Consider the following 17,469-nt stretch of genomic DNA (forward strand, 5'->3'; position numbering starts at 1 on the left):
TTTCCGTTGCTGTACAGCACCGCGTCGAGTGTAGCCACGTTGAAGGAATGCTGCCAGAAAGAGCCGTTGGTTAGCCATGCCAACGTATAAATCAGCGAAGAGGTGAAACTCTTTCGAAAAGAATAGAAGTGTGTCGCAGAAGCCATAAGAAATATACGGTGAGAAAACCCAAAGATCTAGTTAAGGAAGTCCTAATAACTACCAGAAAAGCAAGAACTGTAAGACGCAAGTTTTCGTATTAGATTAACTAATGACCAAAGAGGGAATAAGAAACAGAACGTTAAGGAACTCCATATAGTCTACTTCTATTTTATATCTAAAGAACTGTAATCTTTTGGACATTCTGTCTACGTCTAAAGAGCAAGTAACACCCTAAGCTTAAGCTGAGCTGGGAACCAAGGTTTCGGACTGTTTATGTTAGAAGAAACATTGTTTTTATTATATTAAATTTGAACTTAAATATTAACAGAATTTTGGGGGAGGATAAAGCCAGAATATAAGAGAAAATATTGTCTCATGTGAATTTAGCAAGACGGAGTACGTCTAATATGTTTCACACTAGGATTGTAGAATGTATCTATGTATATGTGTTATTCTCACGAATGAGAGACTGAGCAACTCAGTAGAAATTAACCAAGCCTGAATATAGTTATACAAAGAAGAGTGTGAAATTGATACCATAAGATTTCAGAGTAAATAATTTTGGATATGTAAATTTAAGAGGGGGGGAAATTCAGGCTCCTTAGAATTGAAATTTCTGACTAAATTGTATATATGTGTTTTGCCTAAATAAATATATTTCTTTAATTCAAACCACATGAGTTTGTCATTGTTCTGAGAATTGAGTTATCACTTGAAAAAATTCGGACCATGCATAAGTAAAAGGGGAATCCATTAGTAACTAAGAAAGGCGGACCACAACTGCAAACCTCTTGATCCCTATATTGTTTTCAGTAGCTTAAAATTGTGTCTCAGACTTCAGTTGCCGGCTGGCGCAGTCGACTTAAAGAATATAAATTTGTCGGCAACGGAAGAGCTGAAAATAAATGAGATAAGTGAATAGTCTAATATAAAATAATAAATAAAGAGGAAGCACCAGACATAACACCTGATTTTGCACATCTACTACATTCAGCAACACTTTTTCAAGTCTCCTTACACTGTATCCATTCAAATGCAAGCCATCCATCTTATATAGATCCTTTCGCCCAACAAACTGACTCCATACGTCCACAAATTCCACACCACTCGTCATACATAACCCACGCATAAAGTCATTTGCAATTAGAATTATAATTCCACATATGTTCCCGTCTCTTTGATACTCCTGCATGTCTATTCATCTTCCAAGTCAAAACCACATGGTCACTCTCTCCAATTGGTGGGAGAGATATAATCTCAGTTATTATTAACTCTTCTGATGCTATGACCAAATCCAAAACTCTTGAATCTCTCGTTCCCTCTATTACATGTTGCCTAAGACATTTGTCCCTCAATAATTCTAGAAATTCCATTCCCTTATTGCTACATGTGCATCTTCCTCTCCCCAATTTATACTGCTGCACTTAAAATCTCTCATAATAATCATTCTTCTTGCACTTGCCAAGCTCAACTGTCTAAACATCTCCTGGTCCCCACCCTCTGTGCTCCTTGGTTTGTAGCAAAAACCCACTAAATATCCCGTCTTGCCTATCTTTACCTCACACCATATGCTTTCAAAATCATTAATGTCACTGCCTTCCAAAGCCTCCACTCTTAGAGGACATAGGTCATCACTTATCATAAGCAGTACTCCATCACCATGCTTTCTCTTCCTATCCTGCCGAAAAATGCTGTACCCAGTGACTTCTATTCCTGTTATTACATCCTCTTCTGTCAACCACGTCTCAGTGATCCCAATAATTTTTGGCCAGGCTGATGCTATCAGCACCACCAATTCTTCTTCTTTATTCCGGATAATCCTGGGATTAGTATAAAGCATAAAAATGCCACTATTTCTTTTTCCAGCATTATCCCCCCTCTAGACTCCACTGGGCTCAGCGTTACCTGATGTCGTCCCCCTTCTCTCAAGCATCCCTTCCTACAAGAGGCCACCCCCTGCTACCATCAACCTTGGGCATTCTAGTTTCTCTGAATTGACTCATTAACTCGTTCAGAACAGCAATCTCTCCAGATGCCTATGTCCTTCCTCATTCAAATGCAAGCGGTCTCTCGCATACAATTCCTCTCTGTCCTCAAATGCCCTCCAAGCATCCACATATATACGAACACTGTATCACAGATATATATATATACATAAAAATAAATGCTAAATATAAACATGTATATATACATATAATGCTATATTCAACTATACTACATAGCGAAAACGTATCTTATCTTCCACCGCAAATGCTGCCGACTGTAAACCTCGCCTTCTCAGGACAACTAAAGAATACTTCTGTCACTGAGAAAAAAATGCAGCACAATTTACAAAAGAATTCACACTATACACCGTTTAAAAAACACTTTTCCCTACCACAGTTCAAATCACCCGCTGCTTGCTGTAAATAGTAGTTTTTGAATTTCAAAAAAGCGAGAAAAAAAGTTTCTGTTATGTAACAGACTTCAGATATCGCAAGTGTAGGAGTGAGAGAGGTGTTATGAAGTATATAAAGTGCAGGCCAGAAAAGTTAAGCATATTGTATGGAAAGCTAACTGGAGCGTGTAAAAAAATTAATACAGAAGAGTAACTTTACTGAATGCAGATGGTACTCTTGTGCTAGAAGCAGATGCGATAGTACAAATAATGAGTGCTCATTTCTCTAAGATCTATCAATTCGGTGTATGTAACTTAGTGCCATTGCTACCACTACACTGGATGAAGAAATAGAGGTGAATGAGAAGAAGGTTCTAGAGCTGTTGCATAACCTGGATAAGAATTCAGCAGTTGGGACAGATGTGATATCAGCATGTATGCTAAAGAAATGTTCAGCCAAACTGGATAGACCCTTGACATGTTTGTATAATTTGAGTCAGCTCAGAAAGATCCCACAGGAATGGATGGAATGTATGATAATCCCATTGAACAAGAGTGTCATAAAGACTGATATATCTGACTGTTGACCTTTCAGTATCTCTGGAGTGACTGGAGAAAGGGAATGAACATACTATGGTACTATTGGACTCTGCTAAGGCATTTGATAGGATTATTACATGAAGGATTAGAAACAGAGTATTAGAAACTTCAATGGAGAATATGGAACTGGAAAGTATACTATTGGCTTGTATAAGTCAGTAGCTGATGGTTGTTGGGTGTTTTTATAGGAATTGTTAATCTGCCAGATTTAAGATGACCAGTGGAGCATCCCAAGTATTAGTCCTTGGACTATTGTTGCTTAATTTATATATTAATGATATTGGGAAGCGCTTGACAGGAGATCGTCATAAGGTTTGAAGATCTCCTGTCAGGCAATCAGTGATGCTTGAGATATACAACATTTAAAGAGTGATTTGAATTGGCTAGAAGTGTGGGCAAACAATAATGGATGTCATTTTGGTATTAGTACATGCAAAATTATGCACTTGGGCGTAATGAGGTATCCAACAGCATACACTGGTGCAATATTGCTTGAAGTAACTGACAGGGCTAGAGATTTTGGCATTCTGGTGGATAAGAATTTGAAGTCCAAGGGTCACTTGGCAAAAATTTGCAGATACAACTCAGTGGATAATTGAGATGTTGAACAAGCATTGACATAGAGAGATATGGAAGTCATTTTGCTTCATTACAAGGTCTTAAAACAATCACACCTGGACTACTGTGTGCAGATTTGGTCTCCTGGGTTCCAAAGAGATAAAAAAGCTCTGGAAAGGCTGCAAAGAAGAGATATAAAGATGATATTGGGATTTTGGAATACAGATTACAAGAAGAGACTGAGACACTGGACTGCAGACACTGGTAGATAGGAGAAAAAGGGATGATATGATAGAAGTATGTAAACTTCTGAGAGGACATTACAAGGTATCAATTTATAAAATTTTTCCTTATATGGAGGATAGGGAGAGGACAAGAGGGTATCCGTGGAAGTTAAGTTTGCGTGCAATTAAGAAAGGAGGTAGAGCTAAATTTTTCCGTTACTGAGTAGTGAGTGAGTGGAACAGCGTTTTCCTGTTGAAGTAGTAAGTGCATCTAGTGTGAGTGAATTTAAGAGAGAAGGTGTGACAGGTGATGTATGGTCTCCATTGATGAGGCCTTGACTCCCTAGAGGTCTAATAATAATAATAAGAGGAAGAAGAATTATTTCATCACATTTACTCAACCCGGGATATAGTATACTGGCGTGTATAATTCTATGATCAAAATTTACAAACATATATACATTTAAACTTTCTATCATATAAAAGGTGAGATAATTTTGAAGTGACAAAATTTTGAAGCGAGTGTTAGCGTATAGCGTATCCGCTCTCCAGCCAAAAGGCTATGGGTTCGAATCCTGCCGTGGGCATGAATGTTTGTGATTATCTGTGGAAATACTAGTGGTGGTAGCTGGCGGTAGATGGCATTGGGGTAGTTGCGATTAGTTGAAGATGGTGGATTGAGTGGTGGATACGGAGAGTTGTGGAGTGGGTGCCCACCGTCAATGAGTCTTTGGATTCCCTGGAGGTGTAATAATAATAATTAGGATTTCCATCAGATCATTTTTATTAGGCCAGCCTGGTTGGCCGAGTGGTCAGAGTATCCGCTCTCCAGCCAAAAGGCTGCGGGTTCGAATCAAGCTGCGGGCATGGATGTTTGTGATTGTCTGTGAAAACACTAGTGATGAGGATGATGATGGGCTGTGGATGGTGCTGGTGTAGATGATGATGGCAGTTGGTGGATTGAGCAGTGGAGACAGAGTTGTAGAGTGCCCTCCCTCGATGAGTTATTGGACTCCCTGGAGGTGTTACGTAATAATAATAATAATACATATACACTAACAAAGGACTAATCTATAATAACATTGCTTATTTCGATTTGTGGGTACAAATGACAAATGAAAGAATGACACATATCTTTTGGTTGAAAAGACCTGGGCCTGGGTGTAAATCCCATCTAAAAAGAAAGGATCATTTATATGGCAAGCTAGTTAGGTTGAACAATGTGGCACTATTTTTCCTCGCTGAAAGTGAGTTTATGGCTCACAAACAAACAAAATCTTCCAGACAACACACAGTTAACTGACATGATTGATTCACCTCAGTCTTAGCATCCTTTGCATATCCCTCAGCTCCCAAATAAATTTTGTTTCAATAATTACTAAAAGTATTTATAGTTGCTTCAAATTGTTTTCAGATGAAGATATTCACAACTCATTGGCTCAAAGGGTGGCTGTTATCAGTCAAACATATACTAGTTTATTTACAGCTACAAATATACGTTTATTGAATGATTTCATCATTAGTTTATAACTTTGTTATTATTATTTGTGTTTATTTTCAGTGATCTCCATGACGTGATAATAAATGTCATTAATACCACCAGTTTTAAAGATCTAACAATAGATTTTTAAAACTGATGGTATTAACTTTATACTATACAATTTACTGAGAATTATGTTTGACATATTTGCCGGCAAAGGTTGGTCGATTGGTAGAGCCTCTGCTACTAATGGCTCAGTTAAGTAAGTTTGAGTGCGGTTAGTAGTTTGAAGGGGCCCAGTCATTCGATGCTGTTGGCGCACTCTCCCTCGATGAGTCTTTGGACTCCCTGGAGGTGTCAAATAATAATAATATTGCATTTTCTCTACAATATATGGAATTATTTCAGTTTGACTGTAAATATTTCTTATATTTCTGAATTATTCTTATATTATAAGAGTTGCTAGTTCTGACATATTAGTGAATAATGTTTCATGTTCTTTCAGGACACTAATTCTTGTGGTGGTCCTAATGTCTGTTTTCTTTGATGTGTTTTGTACCCCAAAAGTAAGAGTTTGTATATAAAATATATATTACAATTATGATGAACATTTTATCTTGAAAGACATATAATGAATGTTATTATCAATTTTAATTTTATTTCTGAAAATTTTACCTCATCTAAGTTTTACTGAAAATACTGCAAAGGAATATTAAAATTTTGCATATTAACATCCTGTAATTTAATATCTTATAATTTAAGATTCACAACAGATAAATGCTTGGATGCTTGGGAAATTGTGAAGGAATATTTGTTAGCAACAATAGTAAGCTGTATTCCACGAGTGAAGAAGAGGACACAATTTGGTGTAAAGTGAATGACAAACGGTACCAAACAGGAACTGTAGGTGAAAAAGAGGTTATGAAAGAGATATAAGAGATGGTGTCATGAAATAATAAATATCTTCCAAGTTGGTTGGCCGAGTGGTTAGCATATCCGCTCTCTAGCCAAAAGGCTGTGGGTTTGAATCCTGCCGTGAGCATGGATGTTTGTGATTGTCTGTAAAAATACTAGTGGTGGTGGTTGGTGGTAGACAGCATTGTTGTAAATGATGAAAGTAGTTGTAATTGGCGGATTGAGTGGTGCAGACGGAGAGTTGTAGAGTAGATGCCCTCTCTCAATGAGTCTTTGGACTCCCTGGAGGTGTCATGTCATAATAAACAGTACAGTTTAATTTATTTTCTACCATTGCACATAACTATGTATTTAAACTTTAAAAATGATAAAAAAAATGAATTTTACACATTGATAAGCATTTATTACAAAAAAAAAAAAATCCCTGCATGATGTAAGTCAAATTTACATTTAAAAAGGATATCTCTCAGAGATGTTAACATATCCCCAAGCTCAGATGTACCCTAAACCTCGACCACTTGGTCATTTATCTCAATACAGTTGAGAAGTTGAAAAAATTAGTTAGAAAGATTGCTCCAGTCTTATCAAGGACGAGTGAAGCATATTCAGCTAAGGCTTAGATGGCTGGTCTAAGATGAAATTGTAGTCTATTTTTATATCCTGTAATTTAAGATTTACAACAGATAAATGCTTGGATGCTTGGGAAATTGTGAAGGAATATTTGTTAGCAACAATAGTAAGCTGTATTCCACGAGTGAAGAAGAGGACATAATTTGGTGTAAAGTGGATGACAAACAATATCAAACAGGAACTGCAAGTGAATAATAGGTTATGGAAGAGATATAAGGTGAGGGGTGGAGAGTAGATGCATGAAAAATGTAAGACTCAAGCCAGGAGAGTGACTAATATGGTAAGGAAGGCAAAACTGGAATATGAAGAGATTGGCACTAAGATCCAAAGAAAATCCTAGGGAATTTTTTGGCTATGTGGCCAGTCGAAGGAGAAATGATTGTGGAAGAATGACATTGTGTGATAAAAATGGGAATAGAGTGACTGGTGCAGAGGACATAGTGGAGTTGTTCAATAAACACTTTATTGGAGTATTTCATCCTGGAGTAGTAAATTTTAATATTAGAAGGATAGGGCAGGTTCAAGGTTTAGAGGTGCAAGAGGAGAGTGTGTTCCAAATACTGAGTACCCTGGATGTCAGTAAAGCTGTGGGACTGGATGGTATTTCACCATGATTTTTGAGAGAATGTGCTAAAGAACTGACAGCTCCGTTGACCTGTCTTTTCAATGAAAGTCTGGCTACAGGAAAGGTACCACGGAATGGAAGGAAGGTAAGATAGTGACATTGCATAATTGTGTTAGCAGACTGGTAGTGTCTAATTATAGGCCACTTTGTGTCTCATCTGTAGTTGTTAAGATCCTGGAGAAATTAGTGAGGGACCATGTACAGCATTGGGCAGATGAGGGTAATGTTATCTGTGAGAGTTAACATGGATTTTTTAAGAGCACTCTTTCTTTAGTAATATGATTGCCTTGTATAATAAAGTGACAAGAGCATTTTAGAGGGAAAGGCATACAATGCCAATTTTTTGTATTTTGCAAAGGCATTTGACAGGGTACCACATAATAAGCTGATATTTAAGTTGCAGCACATGGGTTTAGATGTCGGATTAGTCAACTGGATTCAGGATTGGCTGTCTGATAGGTACCAGAGGGTTGTGTATGGTGTGGCAGTATCAAGGAGGCAGAAGGTTACAAGTGGAGGTCCCACAACGCTCAGTACTTGGACCTATATTGTTTAACCTTTATTTCATTGACATTGTCAATGAATTGCAGGGGGATATTCAGTTGATTCAGTTGTATGTAGATGATGTTGTTGGATCCTACTTCTAAATCTTTACCTTGGATCCGAAATGTTAATCACTATGATGTTCTTAAACAATTGATAGAAAGTTGCTAGTTGATTTCTAATTCAAATATAAAGAAAATTTACATTTAAAGACTGCGCCACTTTATATCTGAATTAGTTCAAGAATTGAAGATAAACCAACTCTCAACTACCCTTCCTTTATATGTTGTTATAATAAATACTGGCCGAGTATATTTAACCTTTTTATCACTCCCGCTTTTGTTCGAATATTTTATGAATGGTGCAGTAAAAGAGATTCAGGCAAAATACAACATTAGATTAACAAAACAAACATTTAATTTTATAATCACAAATTATACACTTAAGATCAAAATACTAAATAAGTTATTATAAACACTTCAGCCTTTCTGATAATACTGTCATACAAATTCAGACAATGGTAAATCTGTTATCTCTAATACAGTCTTCACATAGTTCACTTAACACTTAATAAAGCTTAATGTTATAAAATTCCTTAGTGCTCATTCACATTAACATCTCATAGTTTTTTTTTAGTTTCAAATACAATTTATTCGTGGCAATACTTTTTCACAAGCTTACACTTTTAAATCTACGGTTCAGCTAACCTCCGCAACAGTTACTGTTTAGTGTAGGGATATTCTAGGAAGAAACACACTCATATCTCTGCATAGAAATATTAATGGTTGTAATATTCTTACCGACAATTTTCTTTCTTCATATATTTATGTGCGAACACTTTTTTGTAACTGTATACACTTTAATCAATTAACGGCACTCATTTAAAAAAAAATCTTCTTAGAAATAACTGGATTAATTAACGGTCACAATACACACAATCAAACGTTCTTGCATAGATCAAACCGCTTGCACTACATTTGATCACTTAACTAATTCAGTGTTCTACTAACAACTCTTTTACTAAGGTAACACACAATAATTCCTTAACTTGAAGTTTAATATGCACAGTTGCCTACTCCTTCGACATCAATTTAATCCTTTAGGTACCATAATTCTTAACACCGCTATCATTAAACTCAACTTTGTTGCCTCTAATTATTCTCTAGTTACTTCGTGCTATGCTTCAAGTTTCCGTGTGTCCTTGAAAGGTCGGCCCTGAAATTAAATCTCAACTCAAGTATTGCTAGTCTATTTAGTAGTCACTCAGCTGTTTTCCGTAGCTATAATTGTTATTCTACAACTTATTAGCTAACCGCCTCTCGACTAGTAGACTTTATTTAGCTGCTTGAGTGACTTGCCGACTCACTATTATCGCACTGTGATTCCCGAATGCTCCGATTCCAACCTAATGCCAATCTCTCTCTCTTATAAATCTCTAATGCTCCCCCTCCTCGCTTTTTATATCCGTTCTTCCTGCCTAAATTGTTCACGTGATTTCTTTCTAAAACTCTTTTCGATAAACCTTCTCACGTGGTGTTACAAAAACGTGCTCGCTCACTTACATACGTTTCCATGGCAACCAAACAAAATATAATAAAATTGAGGTATTGCATAATGCTAAACTTCTACAAATAGGAATAAATAAGGAATATTTACATTTCAATTAATGCGCAGTTAAATTATCAAATACAAGTTCTTATAATATTAATATAGGAATGAATAAAATAGCTCAATAATATTTAATACAGTCTTTTCATTATTAATACATATATCATTGATTAAATAATTAGATATTAGACAAAATTAAAGTAGTTATATGAATATTAAATTGCAAAATAAGTTGTTTACATTAAATAATATATACAAGTCTAGCCTTTGTGATGGAAGATCATGTTGGATTCTGAAGCAAATAATAATTACTCTAATCTCTACATAATCAGAATCCAACAATGTGAAGCTGGGAAGGGTTATTAGAATAGTGCAGATGCAGCAACCCTGCAAGAGGATTTGAAAAAATTAGACAGATGGGAAAACGAATAGGGTCGGTTTAATGCAGTAAAATGCAAAGTCTTGAAGTTTGGGATACATCGATGGGAGGCTGTATACTCGATTGGAGGAGTTGTACTGGAGGGAGACAATAGATCGGGGGGGGGGAGTGATGATTGATAGAAAACTGAATTTCAGGGAACATATTGCAAAGTTGGCGAAGGTAACCCCCAGAAGATTGCTGCAATACTGAAAAGGTTGCACCTGAAGAGATAAAAGAGTTATCATTCCATTGTATAAGACCCTGATCAGACCACACTTAGACTATTGTTCTGAAATTTTGTCTCCAGGATTTGAAGGGGATAAGTTAAATGTGGAAAGAGTAATGAGGCAGATAACAAAGATGGTTTCAGGATTGTACAGTGTTAGATATGAGGATTGGCTGAGGGAATGTGGACTGCAGAGCAGTGGCAGCCAGTGAAAATTTTAAGTGGGGGTGCTGCATATACAAAATTAAAAAAAAAAAAATTCTTTTTTTCCTAATCAGTAACCAATTTATTAATAAATAAATTTACATATTAAAAAATTGCTTTATTAAAAATATTTTACCCTCACCACGAACAAACACCAGTAATAAAAGTTTCTTTTCTCACAGAAATAACGTGCAAGCATACGATACACTGCTCAAATGAACAGTGTCTGAATCACTTGTAACGTGCAATCACAAGCACAAATGAATATTGGTGAGATGGCTGCATTTGGCCAAATGCGGTAATTCTGACACTGCGTTAGATCGCAGTGTATTTGTTTCGTGTAACAATAATTGAAAAATATAATTCTTTTCATATTTTCAACAGTGACACCCATCATAATTCAGCCTTGTATCTATAATAAATAAATAATTATATGTTATTTTAACAAAATAAAATAAGATTTGCAAAAAATAGTTCACCCTCACCACAAACATGCACCAGTAATAAAAGTTTCATATCTCACAGAAATAACGCAGTGTCAGAATGTTTGAGCAGTGTCGGAATGACTTGTAATGTGCAATCACAAGCACAAACGAATATCAGCGAGATGGCTGCATTTGGCCAAACGCGATAATTCTGACACTGTGTTAGATTGCAGTGTATTTGTTTCGTAATCTAAAGAGCGTTAATCAAACAATTCCAATTATTAACTATTCAATCACTGTCGAAACATAAGCTGTAACCTTTAACATGTTGTATTGCATGTATATAATGTTGTAAGCATTGTTATTATTTTTAAACACAAACAAAATTAAAATTTTTCATTTTTTCCTTGGGAGTGTTGCAGTGTCGCAGTGCTTATGTACGGGCCGCCACTGCTGCAGAGTTTGGTAGATGGAAGGAGAGGTGATATGATTGAGACTTTTAAACTGTTGAGAGGTAGTTACCGGGATGACACTGGGAGAAGTCTTTCACTTGGTGGAACAGCTGGAAGGTGCAATGACAAGGAGCCATCCCTGGAAGTTACGAAAGGAAGCTGTGAGTAAGAGGGTGAGGAGTGGTTTCTTTGCATGGAGGGTGGTTGAACCATGGAATGCATTTGCCTGATAGAGTGGTGAGAGCAAGAACAATCAATGTGTTCAAGAAGTGATATGATAGACTTTGTGTTTCCTAGTAAAGACCTCCCACAATGACTCTTTTGACTCCATGGATGCCTGAATAATAATAATAATGAAAAGCATTCAGTTTCGTCATAGAATATCCAACTCAGACTTGGTTGAATCTGCTTCTTAGCAGCAATTATTTGTAAAAGAACAGACACTGACCTGAGAACACATTGACCATAATTCTAAAATAACTCTAACTCAATATACTTTTTTTTTATCATACTGAGGAACTGCTATTATGATTAGGGATCTACAAATACACTGTACACTCACCAATCACTGGGGTGAGTAGAATTTGCTAGCTGGCAAATAGCTGTAGACTGGACAAGACAGAATATTTTTTATTTAATAATAATAATAAAAAAAAACCTTCTCTAACCATATTAGTACTGCTCTATTAATCATTTTGTGGAGTTTACATTGGCTTATTTGGATATATCATTTTTAAAAAATGGAGGGTCTTGGGTGAGTGGGTTGTGATTCACATGTTTTATTAATATTTGGAGGATATGGAATTATCATAGCTCATAGATTGCAATTATTTCAGTGAGTGTGAATGAGGTCAGTCACTCAGTTGTAATAGCCATAGCTTGATCTGATAGCTGCATTAATAGCATCTATAGAACTGGTAATGAAATTTGATTGCTGCCCTTATCATCATTATTATTATTATTATTATTATTACGGGTATCTCCATGGAGTCAGTAGACTCATCGCGGGAGACCCAAACTAGCAAAACAATATCTGTCATATCTCTTCTTGAATTCATTTACAGACGAAGAGCTCACAGCTAAGTCAGGCAATGAATTCCACTCATTCACCACCCTCCAGGCAAAAAACCTTGTTCTGACACCTTTGTTAACCACACTCTTCTTTAATTTCCAGAGATGACCTCTTGTTCTTCCATCACTATCACACAGCTGAAACATTTCCCCTGTATCAATCCTATAAAAACCTTTTAGTAATTTGAATGTTTCTATCATATCCCCTCTTCTTCGCCTATCAACCAATCTCTGCAATCCACAAGCTCTCAATCTATCAACGTAGGGAGCATTTTTTATATCACTCACCAACTTGGTCACTCTTCTCTGAACCCTCTCCACAGCCTCCTCATCTCCAAGGAATCCAGGTGACCAGACCTGAGCACAGTAATCCAAATGTGGAAGTATCAATGCTTTATAAAGGGGAATAATAACCTCTTTATCTCTGGATGTCAGTGTGTTCCTCAACAACCAAGTAATCCTATGTGCAATCTTGGACACCTTAGCAATGTGTCCTCTGAACTTCATCTCCCTATCTACCAATACCCCTAAGTCCCTAGCCTCATCAATCTCTTGGAGTACCTTTCCATCGATGTAGTACACAGCTGGTAATCCCAAAATGCATGACTTTACACTTTTCCACATTGAACTGACATCCATTTTCTTTTGCCCATTTTACCAGCTTATTTAAATCCTCCTGCAAACTTTCAACATCAGCTTGATTTTTTATTGCACTACACAACTTTGCATCATCAGCAAACAACTGAATATCTCCCTTTAAGCCGTTTCCTATATCATTTATATACAAATTAAACAACATTGGCCCAAGCACAGAGCCCTGAGGCATGCCACTGGTCACCTGCCTCATTCTGGATTCGGCTCCTCCATACACCACCTTATGGTATCTCTCCCTGAGCCATTCTCCTATCCATATCACCAATTTAATATCCATTCCCATCTGCTCCAATTTGCGTAACAGTGTTCTATGGGGTATCCTGTCAAAAGCCTTAGCAAAATCCAGAAGTACCACTGTGTAGCCAGTTCCTTTGTCCAACTCAGATGTTATTCTATTATGAATAGTTAATAGATTGCTAAGGCAGGATCTACCTTTAACAAAACCATGTTGGCCTCTATAGAGTATCATATCCTGATCCACCCATTCTTGAATTTTGTCTTTAACCAACTTTTCCACTACTCCTGAGATGGTGATTGGTCTGTAATTTAATACCGCAGTTTTAGAGCCATCCCTATGCAAAGGACCCACTTTGCCTAACTTCCACTCCCTAGGGACCATACCAGAGTTCAAACTTAAATTAAATATCCAAGTAAGAGGGGTTGACAATTCATTTGCACATTCACGCAACACCCGAGCTGATGTTCCATCTAAGCCTACCGCAGTGTTTGCATTTAAGTTTTGCAATATATTTAATACCTCTGATTCTTTAGCTTCAATTCTCACATTAGGTATTGCTACAGGTATAGAGATATCCTCACTTGGGTGATAGACTTTTGAAAAGTGATCACTCAGTAACTCGACTATTACATCTGATTTTGTCACCTCAATACCATCAGCACCCACTAAGGTTATCCTTCCGAAGTCATTCTTCCTCTTACTTGCCACATAGCGGAAGAACTCTTTGGGATTACCTTTGATCTCTTTGGCTAAGGTCTTCTCATAATCTGATTTAGCTTTTCTTACTATGCTGGTAACCTTCCTAGCTTGAGCCATGTACTGCTCATGGGTGTCCTGATCGCCTTTCTCATTGTAAATTCTCCATAACATTTTCTTTTTTTGCAGTTCAAGCTTGATACTACTGCTCATCCATCTAATGCCTGCCTTGTTTGACCTCCTGACCATGGGGACACAATCTGATATTGCTTTCCTCAGATACCCGCTGATTTTATCCCAAGCACTGCTAACATCTTTCCCTTGCAATATGTTCTGCCATGGGATGGCTGCAAGCTCACTCCGAAGCTTGTTATAATTGCCTAACCTGTAGTTCCGTACATACCCCTTCTTAATAGAAAAATCCACAGATTTTGCAACCTCCCAAGTCAATACCACATGATCGCTTTCACCAACTGGAGGTAATGAGGACACCTTACTTATGCATATAACCTCTGAACCAATAACCAGGTCCAACACTCTCACACCACGTGTCCCAAAATTTATAATCAACACACTAGGTCAGACGGCAGCCAAAACTCGACTCTCTCACGACTGATATGATATCTTATGTTTAATGAAAAATGGCAATGCAGTGTTAACTACTGCACATGATACAATAAAGCAACTGAAGATTTCAATGAAGAGAATATTCTCAATTTTGTAATGCAGCATACACAAAATGGAATGTCCTGATTACTGTAATGATCCTTATCTCAATTATTTACCTTCATCCCTTACTTCCTTTTTTTTTTTTTTTTTGCTGTTAACATTTGTGCACATCTCTTAAAAAAATGAATACTTATATATATTCATAACCCATAGTAGGAAGATTTTTTCTCCTCATCTATGTGTTAGAGTGGCAGCAAACATATAGAAACCTTTCATGATTAGCACTATTGCAAAAAGAATTATTTAGATTTAATGAAAATAATATTATATGAATATTTTACTGTTTACACTAAAACTATTTTCCTGCTAACCTAATTAAAACCGAGACATCACATTGACCAAACACAAGATAAAACACTTTTTCAAAGAACATTATACAATCTAACTAAAGTTATGGGACCTGTGAAGATATAAACAAAACATATCTTAGAAATTAATCCATGTTATTAAGAAATCTTAATAACATGTTGTTCCACTGTTGAACATAATTCGAGGGCAGGGGGGGGTCTGGAAAGTTCTGATAAACACCTAGAATAAAAATGATATTAAAGCAACTGATATAACCACAAGAAAGAAAGAACACACAGGCAGTCCACGGGTTATGCACGACCTGACTTATGACGTTGTGTACAGAAACACATGGGAATGCTTGTGGCTATACATGTCTCCATACAGATTTGTTAATTGCTGACAGAGACAAGCATTGACTCCTGTCTTTATGTTCAGTATTTTAGATCACATATCATAGACTTCATTTCTCAGAATGCTTTTGGTGTGAACTTGGAATGCTCACTTGCTGTGAAATTAAGCATTCCATGGACAGCATGGACAACAACTTATAAATATGGGGAGTTCTTTTGCTTGGTTGAACAGTGGGAAGGAATGATGACAAGAGGCCATCCCTGGAAGTTACGAAAGGAAACCGTGAGCAAGAGAGTGAGAAGTGGTTTCTTTGCATAGATAGAGGGTGGTTGAACCATTGGAATGCATTGCCTGATAGAGTGGTGAGAGTGAGAACGGTCAATGAGTTTAACACGTTCATTGCCAAGCTGAAAATTGGAATTTCGTGTGGTGGCCAAATTTTTTTTATTTTTTTTATTTAGTTTTTATTGTGCTCAAAAAAAGTTAAATATATTATTTATATGCTTTTATTATTATGTACATAGGATTTATATACTCTAAATATCTATTACGCGCCATTTCGCTGTGGCCACTATACTATTCCGCTTAGAAACTTGATAGCGACGTCCATGCGATAATGCGTGATCGGCCGTTTGGTGAGAACTCGCATCATGTAATATCGCGTGATTGGCAATGAACGTGTTAAGGAGTGTTATGATAGACTTTGTGTTTCTTAGGTGGGACCTCCCCTCGATGAGTCTTGATAGACTTTCTTAGGAAGGACCTCCCACGAAGAGTCTTTTGACTCCACAGAGGCCTGGATAATAATAATAATTATTATTATTATTTTTCCCAAATAACATTTTTTTTATAACTTTCTTCCACACACACACACACACACACACACACACAAAAATATAAATGATAATCATCATCATGCTTGTCAAGGATTATTTAGGCCTAAAGTGACCTTAGAAGTCGTCATTGAATCTCTTAAGAGGATGTTCTCATTTTCTTTTTCCTAATGGTTTGTAATTTAAGACTTGTTTTGGTAATCTTTCTTTCATTCTTGCAACGTGTTTCATCCATTTATGTTGATATATATATATTTTTTTCTATTACTGATTCCTAGTTTAATTCTTTCATAATTTCTTCATTTCTTTTGTGAAATAGAGTATACTTTGCATTTTAGCTGAATAACAGCTGAAACTTCATTTCAGCTGTTATTATTTATAATGATAAATAAACCACTGTAACTGTTTCTGTGTATTCATACTTCACATTAAAGATCAAAATAACCTCATAACTCAAAATAACCCCAATAACTACAGTTCTCTTTTCCAAGACAAAAAAAATTGCATTTTGCATAGTCACATCAATTTTCCCTTAAGCAGAGGAGATATCATGACATTTTGTATAATAGTGAACATGGTAAATTTTTTTTAATAACATTTCATTTCGACTGTTATTATTTATAATAATAATTATTATTATAAATATTACTACTACTACTACTAATAATAATAAATAAACCACTGTAACTAAGTTTAAGGGAGATGGTAAATCCCGTATTATTCTACAGCCGGGTACGAAACTCGGATCGAAATCCATCTTAATCCTAGAGTTTCATGCCGAAAAAACTATTGGCGAGCCCAAGTGTAAGTAATCACTTGGGTAGTACAACACCAGGGCAACTCGGAGCAAAGGTGGAGCAAGCTCTGTCACTGTCCTTAATATTCTCTCATAATGTAAAATGCAGCTCCTAGGAGATGCATTACTGTTTTACATTATTATTATTATTATTATTATTATTATTATTATTATTCCTGATACCTCCAAGGAGTCCGAAGACTCATCGCGGGAGGATACCTACAACTGTCTCAACCACTACACCAAACCCCTACTAAGAATCATCTCCATCCATGCCATCTATCGCTCACCACAACTAGTATTTTTTGTCTGTAAATTGCGTGTGTTCTGAAGGGCCGATGTGTCTGTATGCGGGATGAAAAACCCGAGTTTCCGGGAGAA

The 17,469-nt window shown here is 36.5% G+C and overlaps 1 protein-coding gene across 3 annotated transcripts in view; it reads left to right on the forward strand.

Moving 5' to 3' along the window:
• The window catches only part of LOC150097613 (papilin-like), a 1,184,257-nt gene that overhangs the window by 106,573 nt on the left and 1,060,215 nt on the right, over window positions 1-17,469 (forward strand). For all 3 annotated transcript variants that reach the window (XM_090407770.1, XM_090407771.1, XM_090407772.1), the window contains exon 2: window positions 5,886-5,946. In XM_090407770.1, the coding sequence (XP_090263896.1) occupies window positions 5,886-5,946 (61 nt within the window). The remainder of the gene's footprint in view (window positions 1-5,885; window positions 5,947-17,469) is intronic.

The sequence above is a fragment of the Typopeltis vanoorti genome, chromosome 17, assembly GCF_054136105.1.
Source record: "Typopeltis vanoorti isolate ZY-2024b chromosome 17, IOZ_Tvanoo_1.0, whole genome shotgun sequence".
Classification (NCBI taxonomy): domain Eukaryota; kingdom Metazoa; phylum Arthropoda; class Arachnida; order Uropygi; family Thelyphonidae; genus Typopeltis; species Typopeltis vanoorti.